Source organism: Anolis sagrei, chromosome 4 (genome assembly GCF_037176765.1).
Source record: "Anolis sagrei isolate rAnoSag1 chromosome 4, rAnoSag1.mat, whole genome shotgun sequence".
NCBI lineage: Eukaryota > Metazoa > Chordata > Lepidosauria > Squamata > Dactyloidae > Anolis > Anolis sagrei.
The window spans coordinates 110,961,396-110,976,276 of NC_090024.1; the positions used below are offsets into that span (position 1 = coordinate 110,961,396).

Sequence of the window (14,881 nt, forward strand, 5' to 3'; positions counted from 1 at the left end):
TATGGCCATGTTCTAGAGGCATTTCTCCTGACGTTTCACCTGCATCTATGGCAAGCTTCCTCAGAGGGTGAGGTCTGCTGGAGCTGGGAAAAAGGGGGTTTATATATCTGTGGAATGACCAGGGTGAGACAAAAGGCTTTTGTAAGTTGGGCTGGGTGTGAATCTTTCAACTGACCACCTTGATTAGCATACAATGGGCTGACTGTGCCTGGAGCAAACTCTTCTTGAAGGGTGATTAGATGTCCCTGCCTGTTTTTCTCCCTGCTGTTTTTGCTGTTGCAATTTTAGAATTTTCTTTTATTTTTATTTTTTATTTTATTTTTTAATACTGGTAACTTTACTGGTGTGTGTGTGTGTGTGTGTGTGTGGGAGGGACACTCAGGAGCAAAAAGTCCCAGACTGGAAATGACTACCTAACACTTTATTTATTTATTGACTGTTTTAACTAACTGTTTTTAACTAATTGTTTTAATCAATTGTTGAATGTTTGAATTGCATTGTTGAATGTTTCTCATTCTGAGAGCACCAGACGGTGCTTGCTATGAGGCCGCCCTGAGTCCCCCCTCGGGGGTGAGAAGAGTGGGTTACAAATGCAGGAAATAAATAAATACATATAAATAAATAGAGTATTTATATTCAACCCTTCTCACCCTACAAGGGATTCAGGGCGAATTACAGTGCACATATACATGGCAAACATTCAATGCCATAGACACACAACATATATAGACAAATACAGATGCAATTTAAGCTTAATGAGGGTATGTTCAATTCCAGCCACCGGGGGAGCTGTTGCTTCACAGCCCACTTGTGTCACCATGTCCTTGATGTAGTACTTCCTCATTCTTTTGCCCACTGCTGGAGATTTTTATGAAGGATGTTGTTGCTGTTGTTGTAATGATATGAAGGGCAAAAGCAAAACACCATAAAAAGGCATGAAGAAGGACTGCTGTAGCTTCTGGTCAGGTTTACAGGCTTCTAGATAGGAGTTGAATTCACAGTGTCAAGTTTAGGGAAATTTTGGATATGCCTCTTAAGTGAAGTGTATGGCAGAATAGCAAACATTGCTCTCACTGCCCTTTATGTGCCTGAGACTAGTACCAAATTTGGAACCATTGTTTCTTTCTTTCTTGGAAACTCATTAAGAATTAACAGGCAATGGCTTCTGGACTAGTTATGGTTAACAGATTATCTTTTTGAATAGCATCAGTTTAAAAAACAAAATGAAAGCAAGTAGTAACGCTTACATATTTTGAGGAAGTAGAGGAAGATTTGCATTTCCGAAGTATCTCACAGATATTTCTTGAAATTTTCCATGTTAAATCTTGGGATCGGTAGATAGGTATGATCTTCAAGTTTGCATTTGAGAAAGAATATGGTCTCTCTGTACTTATAGGATTGGGAATCATCCTCATTAATGAGATTTTCAAGAAACGACTGCAACCAATTTTTAATGAAATGTGTGCAAAAGCTCAGCAGAATGGGAACATCAACTCAATATAACTGATGGGAATTGTACTGTGGAATTGTTAGTGGAAAGTATGAAATAAGCCTGTGTGGAAGAAGACCCTTAGTTCTATTTCACAGCAAATTATAGAAATATCTTGTGTCTTAGAGTGAATTTTTTTGTTCAACATCAAATGAACAGCAGAGAATTGAACTAGCTCCACTAGTTCAATTCAGATAAACTTTGGCCTCTTCTACACAGCCATATAATCTAGATTATCAAAGCAGAAATCCACATTATCTACTTTCTAATGGATTATATGAATCTAGATTGACATATCCTCCAGTTCAAAGCAGATAATATTGGTTTTTATGATCGTGTAGAAGACACCTTCATCTTCTCTTTGCTGCTACTGCCCTTCGGTTTTCTTAGTTATTGATGTTTTAGAATATTGAGAATTCAATTATTTGAATGAATTTGTTTTGATTCAAGCTCCTAATATATGTATTTTTAAACTTCTAGACGAAAAAAATGCTTCAGTAACCAGCCATAACGCGACTGACCTAAAACCTTTCACAAAGTACACGGTCAACATATGGGCATACAAAATCTCAAGGAACAAAAACCAAAGGTTTGATGGGGAAAAATATAATGAAACGATTGTGACTTCTTCATCAAGTAAGTTATACATACTGTATTGCTGTAGGATATAAGTGCAGGAGGGGCAGGGTTGTTTCTAGCCACTTTCACACATTTTCTACAGAGATGAGTTCTTGTGTAAAGATTTAAGAGTTTCGGTGTTCGGTGTCATCTGTACGCAGATGATGTCCAACTCTGTCACTCCTTTCCACCTGCTACTAAGGAGGCTGTTCAAGCCCAGAACCGGTGCTTGGCCGCTGTAACGGACTGGATGAGGGCCAACAGATTGAAACTAAATCCAGAAAAGACAGAGGTACTCCTGGTCAGTCGAAAGGCCGAACAGGGCATAGGGTTACAGCCTGTGCTCGACGGGGTTACATTCCTCCTGAAGGCGCAGGTTTGCCATTTGGGAGTGATCCTGGACTCATCGCTGAGCCTGGAACCCCAGGTCTCGGCGGTGGTCAGGGGAGCTTTTGCACAATTAAAACTTGTGCGCCAGCTGCGCCCGTACCTTGGGAAGTCTGACTTGGCCATGGTGGCCCACGCTCTGGTTACATCCCGTATAGACTACTGCAACGCTCTCTACATGGGGTTGCCTCTGAAGACTGCCCGGAAGCTGCAATTAGTCCAACGGGCGGCAGCCAGATTACTAACAGGAGCGGGGTACAGGGAGCATACTACTCCTCTGTTGTGCCAGCTCCACTGGCTACCAAATAGCTTCCGAACACAATTCAAAGTGCTGGTGCTGTCCTATAAAGCCCTAAACGACTCCGGCCCAGTTTACCTGTCCGAACGGATTCTCCCCTATGAACCATCAAGGTTGTTAAGATCTTCTGGAGGGTCCCTGCTCTCGGTCCCACCACCCTTGCAATCGTGGCTGGTGGGGACGAGGGACAGGGCCTTCTCGGTGGTGGCCCCTCGGCTCTGGAACTCTCTCCCATTGGAGATTAGAACTGCCCCTTCCCTCCTGACCTTTAGAAAGTTGGTGAAAACCTGGCTCTGGAATCTGGCATTTGATGAGTGAGTCAATAACTCTTGACCACATGGACGGATGGGGATGAATAGTGATTTTATTTGGACGACTTGGCCTTATGTAATTATATGATTGTATTTTAATGTGTTTTATATCAGTGTATTATTGGATGTGATGTTTTAAACTATTGTGTAGGAATTCCTCTGTTGTAAACCGGCCTGAGTCCCTCGTTGGAAGTGAGAAGACCGGTATATTAAAGTTCTAAATAAATAAATTTCAAAAAAATAGGAGAAGGGCACAGTATAATAGGAACTCCTATTGTTGTTTTCTTTTTTTCTTTTACACAGAACCGTCACGTGTGACTAATCTCAATGTCATCTTTGCCGGAGAAAACAATGCTGTAAAAATAACCTGCTCCGACCCAAAGAACTTAAATGGTCCTAATAAAATATTTAATTTGGTCTGGGAGGATAACAAAAAACAGAGCAACTCATGTGAATTTCATATAAAAGATCTTTATCATTTGACATTATACAATTTCACAGTAAGTTGTATTCTTGGATATAGAGATTACTTGTTGATGGGGGAGGATGAATAGAAAGGGGAAAAAAACAGAATAGAAATGTCAAAGCAGTTATCCTCGTGGACAACAAGTTAAATACGAGCCAACAATGTGATGTGGTGGCAAAAATAGCCAATGGGATTTTGGCCTGCATCAATAGGAGCATAGTGTCTAGATCTAGGGAAGTAATGCTACCCCTCTATTCTGCTTTGGTTAGACCACACCTGGAATATTGTGTCCAATTCTGGGCACCACAATTCAAGAGAGATATTGACAAGCTGGAATGTGTCCAGAGGAGGGCGACTAAAATGATCAAGGGTCTGAAGAACAAGCCCTATGAGGAGCGGCTTAAAGAGCTGAGCATGTTTAGCCTGAAGAAGAGAAGGCTGAGAGGAGATATGATAGCCATGTATAAATATGTGAGAGGAAGCCACAGGGAGGAGGGAGCAAGCTTGTTTTCTGCTTCCTTGGAGACTGGGGCACGAAACAATGGCTTCAAACTACAAGAAAGGAGATTCCATCTGAACATGAGGAAGAACTTCCTGACTGTGAGAGCAATTCAGCAGTGGAACTCTCTGCCCCGGAGTGTGGTGGAGGATCCTTCTTTGGAAGCTTTTAAACAGAGGCTGGATGGCCATCTGTCAGGGGTGATTTGAATGCAATATTCCTGCTTCTTGGCAGGGGGTTGGACTGGATGGCCCATGAGGTCTCTTCCAACTCTATGATTCTATGATTCTATTAATAATGTCACACCAGAGATATATGCCAAAATAATGTGGGGAAAGTAAGGAATGTTAATTTCTCTTTAGTTTTTGCATGCGTATTTATTAGGCTTGGGCGGTTTCGTTCGTTAATTTCGTAATTCATTATTAATTCGTATTTAAATTAGCTTACAATCCAATATTGAGCCATGCAGGACTACTGTGAGGAGTAATTAAAAATCGAAACAATTTTTCCAATTTATTTCGTATTGTTTCGTAATTGGTTCAAAATTGTTTCGAAATTGTTTCGTAATTGTTTCGTAATTATTTCCGTATGTCTGGTGCAAGTTTTATAGTTGTTGTTTGTTTTATCAATGATAAAAAATAAATTATCACACCAACAGTCAACAACAGAGGGAGAGGGAAGCTTCAGAATTTCCCCCTGTCCCATTTGGAAGGGTTATTAGCATATTGCGCAATCGCGTCCACCATTAACGAATCGATTCGTAATTTTACGAAATTTCATATATTTTGAACTTTTTTAAAGGAAAATTTCGGAATTCTTTAAAAAAACGAAACACAAGGCACCCCCTAAAAATGAAATTAGTTTAGAACCAAATTTTTCCGTTGTTACCCAAGCCTAGTATTTATTATTTATGTAAATGTCTGGTCTCAAGTGTCCTGTTAATTGATGGTGATCCCATGAATTTAATGGAGTTATCTTAAGTGAGGAACATTCAGAGAGCTGATATTGCCACTTCTGGCCCCACATCCAAATACTGCCAGGGCCAATCCTGCATAGTAGACATGGTTAGGTCCAGTTGGAATCCTCGTAATTCGGATTAAATTCCTTTTCGAAGCGATTTCGAAGCGATTTCTGAACCCGGAAGTATCCTTGCTCTTTCGAAGCCACAGTCACCATCTTTGTTCCGACTCAGGAAGTGAATCGGAAATGACTCAGCGTTTGGAGGCAAGCACCAGCTTGCGTGGTGGGATACTTGCCTCCAGCCAATGAGGGGAAATGGCACAGCAGCCATTGCACTTTAAAAAGGGCTGCACGTACTTCTGCTGGTCATTGTGAGCCCAGGAAGCAAACGCAGAGTGAGCTTGAGTGGGAAAGGTGCCACTGCTTGGGAAGGGAACAATAAGATTAGGAAAGAGAACAAAAGCTTTTTGGAATTGAACAACAGGGGAGAACGGCTGTTAGCAGGCCTGTTGCCTGCAAGGCTTTTCTGCCTTTCCACTTGTGTGTAGGGAGGGAAGAAGGGCAGGGCTGCACACAAATTTAGTATGCTAAGAGAGGAGAATGTTTTCTACCACAGTGGCAAGTTTTGTCAGTAGCGGTCGAAAAATGAGGGAGAGAGAATCCCCAGAAGTTTTCCCTGTTCTGGGTTGTTGTAGGTTTTTTCGGGCTATATGCCCATGGTCTAGAGGCATTCTCTCCTGATGTTTCACCTGCATCTATGGCAAGCATCCTCAGAGGTAGTGAGGTCTGTTGGAACTAGGAAAATGGGTTTATATATCTGTGGAATGACCAGGGTGGGACAAAGGACTCTTCTCTGCTGGAGCTAGGTGTGAATGTTTCAACTGATCACCTTGATTAGCATACAATGGCCTGACTGTGCCTGGGGCAAACTTTGGTTGAGAGGTGATTAGATGTCCCTGCCCGCTTCCTCTCTGTTGTGGTGCTGTTACAATTTTAGAGTTTTTTTAATACTGGTATCCAGATTTTGTCCATTTTCATGGTTTCCTCCTTTCTGTTGAAATTGTCCACATGCTTGTGGATTTCAGTGGCTTCTCTGTGTAGTCTGACATGGTGGTTGTGAGAGTGATCCAGCATTTCTGTGTTCTTAAATAATATGCTGTGTCCAGGTTGGTTCATCAGGTGCTCTGCTATGGCTGATTTCTCTGGCTGAAGTAGTCTGCAGTGCCTTTCATGTTCCTCAATTCGTGTTTGGGCATTGCTGCGTTTGGTGGTCCCTATGTAGACTTGTCCACAGCTGCATGATACATGGTAGACTCCTGCAGAAGTGAGGGGATTCCTCTTGTCCCTTGCTGAACGTAGCATTTGTTGGATTTTCTTGGTGGGTTTGTAGATTGTTTGTATCAACAGAAAGGAAGAGACAATGACAATGAACAAAATCTGGCTACCAGTATTAAAAAAAACTCTAAAATTACAACAGCAAAACAGCAGAGAGGAAACAACCAGGCACATCTTAACACCCCTCAACAAAAGATTTTCCCAGACTCAGCCAGGCCTTCAAATGCTAATGAAGGTGGTCAGTTGAAACATTCACTCCTAGCTCTAGCAGAGAAGAGCTTTTTGCCCCACCCCAGACATTCCACAAATATATAAACCCATTGTCCTATTTCCAACAGACCTCACTACCTCTGAGGATGCTTGCCATAGATGCAGGTGAAACGTCAGGAGAAATACCTCTAGAACATGGCCCTATAGCCTGAAAAAACCCACAAGAACATAATATGTAATGCTACTGGTTCCATATCTACCATCTTACGTTTTCATTTCACCTCATACTCTTTTAAAATGAATAACAAAACAAGGAGGAGGTATTTTTTTGATTTTTTTCCCCTAAACAGTTTGAACTCTTGATTTTTTAAAAACATGTCTCACATTACAAAGTTCCTGATAAAACAGGAAAGTGAATATGACTTCAGAACCTGAGCATTGAAACAAGTTCATGTTTTATTTTGATAGAAAACACTTGGAAGATCTCTAAAAATTTTGTCTGTAATAATAAATCTTTCAGTTTGAAATAACCTTTTGTTCATTGTTTCTGTTTTTAAGGTTACCTTTTCCAATGGACATTATTCTTCTGATGCTTCATGGAAAACCGTGACCACTAAATGTATGTTCAATTTTAAGTCATTCCCTTTAATTCTTTGATTACTGTTACTTGTTATGTCTATAAAATAGTTTGATATTTCTAAAGATCTGCAATGTTTCTGTTTGACTTTATCTTTTGCTTTCCTTCCTTAAACAGATAATGCTAAAGCCCTGATTGGATTTTTGACATTCCTCATTATTGTGACGTCTTTGGCTTTACTCATCGTTCTATACAGGATCTACACCCTTAACAGACAAAAGTCAAGGTAAAGATTTTTTTTTTCTTTTTAACCAGGTATGTGCAATAAAGATGAGACAGTTGTAACCTTTCCTTCCAGGTGAAGATTGAGAACCATCTCTCTTGCTGATGAAGTGGGATGGGGCTTTGTTCCCCATGTTCCTGTCATTGACTATTCCAGTAGAGCAGTGGTTCTCAACCTTTCTAATGCCGTGACCCCTAAATACAGTTCCTCATGTTGAGGTGACCCCCAACCATAAAATTATTTTCATTGCTACTTCATAACTGTAATGCCGCTTCCGTTTTGAATCGTAATGTCAATATCTGATATGCAGGTTGTATTTTCATTCATTGAACCAAATTTGACACAAAAGCTCAATAGGCCCAAATTTGAATACTGCTGAGGTTGGGGGGGGGGGGGGGGAGAGAGATTTTGTCACTTGGGAGTTGTAGTTGATGGGATTTATAGTTCACCTACAATCAAAGAGCATTCTGAACTCCACTAATGATGAAATTGAACTAAACATGGCATACAGAACTCCGATTACAAATAGAAAATACTGGAAGGATTTGATGGGCATTGAGTTTGGGAGTTGTAGTTCACCTACATCCAGAGAGCACTGTGGACTCAAACAATGATCAATCTGGACGAAACTTGGCATGAATGCTCAATATGGCCAAACGTGAACAGTGGTGGGGTTTGGTGAAAATAGACCTTGACATTTGGGAGCTATAGTTGCTGGGATTTACAGTTCAACTGCAATTAAAGAGCATTCTGAACCCCACCAATGATAAAATTGAGCCAAACTTATCACACAGAAGCCCCGTGGTCAACAGATGGTCTTTGGTGACTTGTCTGACACCCCCCCCCCTTGCAATATGCTCAGGGGTCCTGACAATGGGGAAAGTGGGAGGCGGGCAAGGAGGCTTTGCGTGAAGCTAGGCCTCACACTGAGTTCCCCTCGCCCGCCTCACGCTCTCGCCGAATGGCAAGAGCGGGAGGCGGGCGAGGAGGCTTTGCGCGAAGCTAGGCCTCACGCAGAGTTCCCCTTGCCTGCTTCGTGCCCTCGCCAAATGGTGAGAGTGCGCAGCAGGCAAAGCGGGCTTTGCACAAGGCCAGGCCTCGCGTGAAGGAGCCCTCGCCTGGCCCGACCCCTTGGGGCGGGGCCAACGGAGGCGGCCTCGCGACCCCTCCAAAATGACCAGGCGACCCCCCTGGGGGTCGCGACCCCCAGGTTGAGAACTGCTGCAGTAGAGGGACAGCTGATAGCTTCCATATCAACAGACCAGTGACATTGCCCCAAGTTTTGGTCTGAACATTAAAGGAGTTATCTACGACGCCAAGTATCTATTTTAAAAACTCTCAATGAGTTCAGTACCCTGGATAGCTCCTTAGAGCTAGAGAGAACCACATGAGCATGACCACATAGCTAAACAATTTTCTCTGTAGGAATTGTGCAATGGTGGTATTTGGTCCACCACCCTCCTCATTACTGTTGCTGGAATGATATAGAACCAAACTGTAGTAAAGCAGCATTGGTACTAATCCCACCAGCACATGTAGGATTAGTACCAAAATAGTTGTATTGTCGAAAGCTTTCACGGCCGGAATCACTGGGTTGTTGTAGGGTTTTTTGGGATATATGGCCATGCTCTAGAGGCATTCTCTCCTGATGTTTCGCCTGCATCTATGGCAAGCATTCTCAGAGGTAGTGAGGTCTCTTTTAAATGTTAGGAGGGAGGGGGCTGATGTAATATCTCTAGGGAGGGTGTTCCATAGCCGAGGGGCCACCGATGAGAAGGCTCTGTTCTCGTTCCTGCCAATCGCATCTGCAAAGGGGGCGGGACTGAGAGCAGGGCCTCTCCAAATGACCTTAAGCACCTAGAGGGTTCATAGGTAGACCTCACTACTTCTGAGGATGCTTGCCATAGATGCAGGCAAAACGTCAGGAGAGAATGCCTCTAGAACATGACCATATAGTCCGAAAAAACCTACAAAAACCCACCAAAATAATTGTTAATACTTCCCCTATTTTGGGGATGTATCATTTCATCTCTCCCACTCCTTTTCTCCTCTCCATTTTTATGTCAGCAAAAGCATTCTGTGGATATTGAGCATGTCCATTTCTGCAAACTTTTCAGTTTTTCAGAGCAGACTAACATTGGAATATCCTTTTGGCGGGGATTACATCTCCCAGATTGCCCCATCTGGCAAAGTGTAGTCCCCCAAATTGAACTTTTCCAAGGCCTGGCTGATACTTCCTGATCATTTCTTAGTAGACTCATTTCATCTACAGAAGTATCCCAGCACAACACATTAATTTGCTATTAGGATATTTATTTATTTATTTATTTACTATATTTGTATACTGCCTCTCTCAACCCGGAGGCGACTCAAGGTGGTTTTGAAGTCAAAATTTTATATGCATAGAAAAACCAATTAAAAAAAAGGCGGTTTACAGTCGGCAGTCAATGGCCCCAAACAACATAAATTACTATTAAAAACATTACATATAATATAAATCATATAGAAGCAACAAAACAATAAAAACCATAAAGCACAAGTCCTCAGCATCTCATCACTAAAATCATTTTTCCGTCACATCGTGCAATCGCTCCAAGGATCTCAATTAGTCTATTACACTGTGTCTACTAATGCCTGCTCAAATAGCCAGGTTTTAACTCTCTTTCAAAATGTTAGGAGAGAGGGGGCTGATCTAATATCCCTAAGGAGGGCGTTCCATAGCCAAGGGGCCATCGCTGAGAAGGCTCTGTCTCTCGTTCCTGCCAATCGCATCTGTAGATGATCTTAAGCACCTAGATGGTTCATAGGGAGAGATATGTTGCATTTATGTTCTAAAATAAAACTGTTCAAACCTAACTTTTGGTTTCAGAAAACTTTGATATCATCTAATATTGCTTTGCATTCATAAGCTTTTCTGCTTTTTACAGAAATTCAGATGAAGCAGTGGTGCTTGTTCCCAGAGGTAAATAACATGCGACAAATTGACTATTATGAAGCTAGAAAGGACCTCGGGTGCTAATTTAACCCTCTGCTTTGCAGGAATCCACTGCTTAAGTATCCTAAAATGTTGATTATCTAAAACTATATTTAAAACTATATTTATTTTGTAAATGTAGGCATGATGTGAATATTTTGCCCAGACCTCTGTAAAAATGACACATTGAAACCTAATTTCAAACCAGGTTCCTTAAATCTGTAGGATGGAAATTTCCCCCAGCATGACAAGAACAGGGAATTATCTGGACCTGTCATCAATTCAGATCAAGGATGTCAAGCTTCATTTCATAATGAACTATCCCTCCACCTCAATCAAACATATACAGAGCAGCTTAATTCTGTCCCAGAATAGTATCGGTATATGTTTCTTCAAGTTGCCTGTCAATTAATAATGACCATAGTTTTCTAAGACAAGGAACACTCAGAAGTGGTTTTTCCAGTTCCTTCCTAGTTTTTTTTTTCATGCCAGGAGCGGCTTGAGAAACTGCAAGTCACTTCTGGTGTGAGAGAATTGGTCGTCTGCAAGAATGTTGCCCAGGGGACACTTGGATGTTTTTGATGTTTTACCATCCTTGTGGGAGGCTTCTCTCATGTCCCTGCATGAGGAGCTGGAGCTGATAGAGGAAGCTCATCCGCACTCTCCCCGGATTCGAATCTGCAACCTGTCAGTCTTCAGTCCTGTGGCACAGGGGTTTAACCCACTGCACTACCGTATTCCTAGTATTCACTTATGGTTGTGGCGAGGGAGGGAGACCATTTCTTTATTTAAGAAAAACCTCTTTACTCTTATACTGAATCATTTTCTTCTTTTAGATTAGCTGGGACTTTCTATGTGCTGTTTAAGCTTTGTACAGGCACTGAGACACACTTCTGTATAACAAAGTAACACAGTTTATTTATAACTTCTGGCTCCAACACTTGTGGTTACATTTGTGTTTTGTTGCAATCTTGAGGCTTACAGTCAGTATAATATATTTGGTTTACTTTTCTGAAATAGACTTTCAGTGTTTCACATTCACAAACATGTTACTTGCTTTACACACTCTTGACTGAAATTATATTCTGACTAAAGCACCACTGGTTTTCTTTATGCTCCTAAAACTTGAGCTCTATTTAACTAACTGCTTCTATATATCAGAAGTCTTTAACACATCTTCATAACTGCTTATTTCTAACAGGAGTTCCTAACTCTTTTCTCTCACAGAAGTTCCAAACTGTCTCTCACAAACAGGAATCCCTAACTCCCCCTTTTGACTCTCTAACTGCCTCTTTCAGAACCTTTGGCTCCGCCCCTTTGGAATGTTCAGCTCTGCTCTCCCTCCAACTGTCATTTTGGCCTAGCAGCCTTTTCAAATCCTGGGCCTATGCTAATCTGCATATGACCAATCGGCTTCCATATGCAAATGAATCCTATCTCTGCTGTTGCTACCCTGTCTGTGCCTATTCTTCCCTATCTGCCATATGTAAACATAGAGCTATACACCAAAAATTTAACATAGAGTAGCAATTTCGCTACAATGGTCTCCCTCCTAAGTGCTAACCAAGGCTGAGCTTCCAAGATCAGAAAGGATTTGGTGCCTTTAGGGTTTTTAGGCTCATTCTTGAAAAACATAAGGTACCATAAAATGGGTTAGTCTTTCACTTGCTGCAAGATATTTAGTTCTGCTGCAAGAGACTGAACAGAAATTGCAATACATTTTTAGAACTCCCAGAACGTTCCCCATAATCCTAGTGGCTATGACAAATATGTCAGTTTGGCGAGTTGTCAAAGCTTCTCTTCAGGAAAACTAAATCATTTTCTTCATTATCTTTTCACGACAGTGATGGGAGCATTTGTCTAAGATAGAACTCATGAATTAGTTGAGTGTTCCTAAAAGTACACATCTATATAAATAAAAATGTAATGTTCGTTTGTGGGATTAACAGAACTCAAAAACCAGTGGACGAATTGATACCAAATTTGGAGACCATACACCTAACAACCCAATGTATGTCCTTCACTCAAAATTTTTTGATTTTGTCATTTGGGAGTTGTAGTTCTTGGGATTTATAGTTCACCTAAAATCAACGAGCATTCTGAACTCCACCAATGATGGAATGGAACCAAAGGTGACACACAGGACTCCCAGGACCAACAGAAAACACTAGAAGGGTTTGGTGGACATTGACCTTGAGTTTGGGAGTTGTACTACACCTACATCCAGAGAGCACTGTGGACTCAAACAATGATGGATTTGGACCAAACTTGGCACGAATATTCCATATGGCTAAATATGAACTCAGATGGAGTTTGGGGAAAATAGACCTTGATATTTGGGAGTTGTAGTTACTGGGATTTATAGTTCACCTACAATCAAAGAGCATTCTGAACCCCACAAACGACAGATTTGGGGCAAACTTCCCACACACACCCCCATGATCAACAGAAAATACTTAAGGCCAACCAGTCCAACTCCCTTCACCAGGGCAAGAAAATGTAATCAAAACCTTCCTGACAAAGAGCCATCCAGCCATACATATAGATATATATGATTCACACACACAGAGAGATATAGTATCATAGATTTAAAAGTGACCTCTAAAGAAGGACAATCATATGTTGCATGTTCCGGAGTAGGCAAACCAGACAATCTCTACATCAACACTGACAAAAGAACAGCAAGAAATACTGTTTACCCACAAGCAGAAAGAAATCACATATATTAGAAACCAACACTTTGCCCCTTAACCCCTGAAATAACGAGACAGACAACAAAGGTATGGATTGAAATTGGGCAACATTTATTGAATGTTACCTATTTAACTTTACCTGAACTAGACTAAGTGTCAAGGAACTTGGTGGCAAGCTGAGGCAGCGTCCCCAGCTACTGAGTGTGTGATGTCAATGTGCCCTGGATCCCCAACCGGGCAACCTGAAGGTAAAATTCTGGAGAAGCCTGTGTCCGATTATTGATATCAGCTTCTCTCTTTACTGGGCCAATAGATGTCCCCTCACCCATTTGTTGACTTCTAGGTGAGTGTTTGTTGTACAGTGCCCCCCACCCTTAATGGGTGCCATGTGTATACCTCCATGTCAGTGTTTTCCTGAACTATTTATGCCACAGATTGGGGGCAAATGTCCATTTCGCCCCCATCCCCCACCAAGCCCCTTACAACTTCCTGAATGCCTAACTGCAACTCAGCTAAAAAGTGTGGTTACCCAAATCCGTTAAACGTACACCATCAGAACGATAAAACTGTGTTTTGTCATGTGTGATGTCCTTATGTTGGATGTAAGACCCCCTGACCCGTGCCAAAGCCGTGCGCATGGCCCGGTTCACACGCTTTCTGGCCTTCTCGAGCTTCCTGACATCGCCGCCTCCTGGCCACCGAAGGCGTGGAATGATGGCCGACCAAGCGATGTGAACCCGGGGCCATGCCAGCCAAAACTAAAATGCCAGCACGGGCTTGAAAATACCGGGCCCTGCTGTTAAGCAGGGCCAAAACGTTACCTCCGATATGGAGCACCGGCCCACCGAAGGCCATGAACACCCTTCCACTCGCCAATGCAGTGGAAGCGCAACCCGGCCCATCGAAGGCCACGAACACCCTTCCACTCGCCAATGCAGTGGAAGCGCACCCAGATGCTGGCCAAAGGATGAGTTCCTGGCGTGTCTCTCCGCCCAGTGGACATAATTATGCCCACAACAAGGATTCTCCATCTATGCACCAGCCTGGCAGTTCCTGCAAAATAAACAACAAACAAACAAGCGCAGGGCGAACCTATCGCCGGTAAACGACCTATTTCCCCCCGCCCAGTAATTTAAAGGCCATAACCCTATAACCCTAGCAAGCCGCCCATGATGCTGCCCCTATATGAAAGGAATGAGTGCCAAATTATCCAATTCAACCGTTCCCTCTGGTGTAATGTGGGAGACCGGGGACCCAACACAGAAATATGAAAACCCTCTAAAACCTTCCCTAGGTACTTAACTGCCCCCTTATCGGAGTACCGATCCACCCAAACTCTCAACTGATTTAACCTAATTAGGCTGAGGCCCCTGAGCCACTGCGGCCTGTCCTGAAGGTTTCTTAACGAACTGAGTGTCCCTAGTATTACCTCTCGCCGCTCTCCCCCTGGGGCAATTTCGGGATGGGTGAGTCCCATAACAAATGGCACACGAGTGCGCGAATCGACAATCCTTCCGTGAACAGGCTCCCTGAGCCACAAATTCCCAGCATAAAGGCTTTTGGCCCTGGGACTGCAGCTGGGGAGCCCCCTGCCGAGAGGGCTGTCCCGCTGTATTCTGAATAGTGTGCCCACTATCCGCCTTCAAGGCAGAGGAAGCCCTAGATGGATTCATCACTTCAATCCAAATTTGATCATCAATTAAATCCCAACGCTTGTCCAGATGAGAAGCCGCCTCAGTTCTAAAACGCCTATCATATTCCAGCCAAGCGTTAGGAGGGCC

General features: G+C 42.6%; 1 protein-coding gene across 1 annotated transcript in view; it reads left to right on the top strand.

The window, feature by feature from the left end:
- Positions 1-14,881, top strand: part of PTPRC (protein tyrosine phosphatase receptor type C) — a 161,301-nt gene that overhangs the window by 113,412 nt on the left and 33,008 nt on the right. Inside the window, exons 12-16 of the mRNA XM_060774568.2 lie at positions 1,970-2,125; positions 3,407-3,603; positions 7,132-7,192; positions 7,328-7,436; positions 10,361-10,395. Of these exons, the coding sequence (XP_060630551.2) occupies positions 1,970-2,125; positions 3,407-3,603; positions 7,132-7,192; positions 7,328-7,436; positions 10,361-10,395 (558 nt within the window). The remainder of the gene's footprint in view (positions 1-1,969; positions 2,126-3,406; positions 3,604-7,131; positions 7,193-7,327; positions 7,437-10,360; positions 10,396-14,881) is intronic.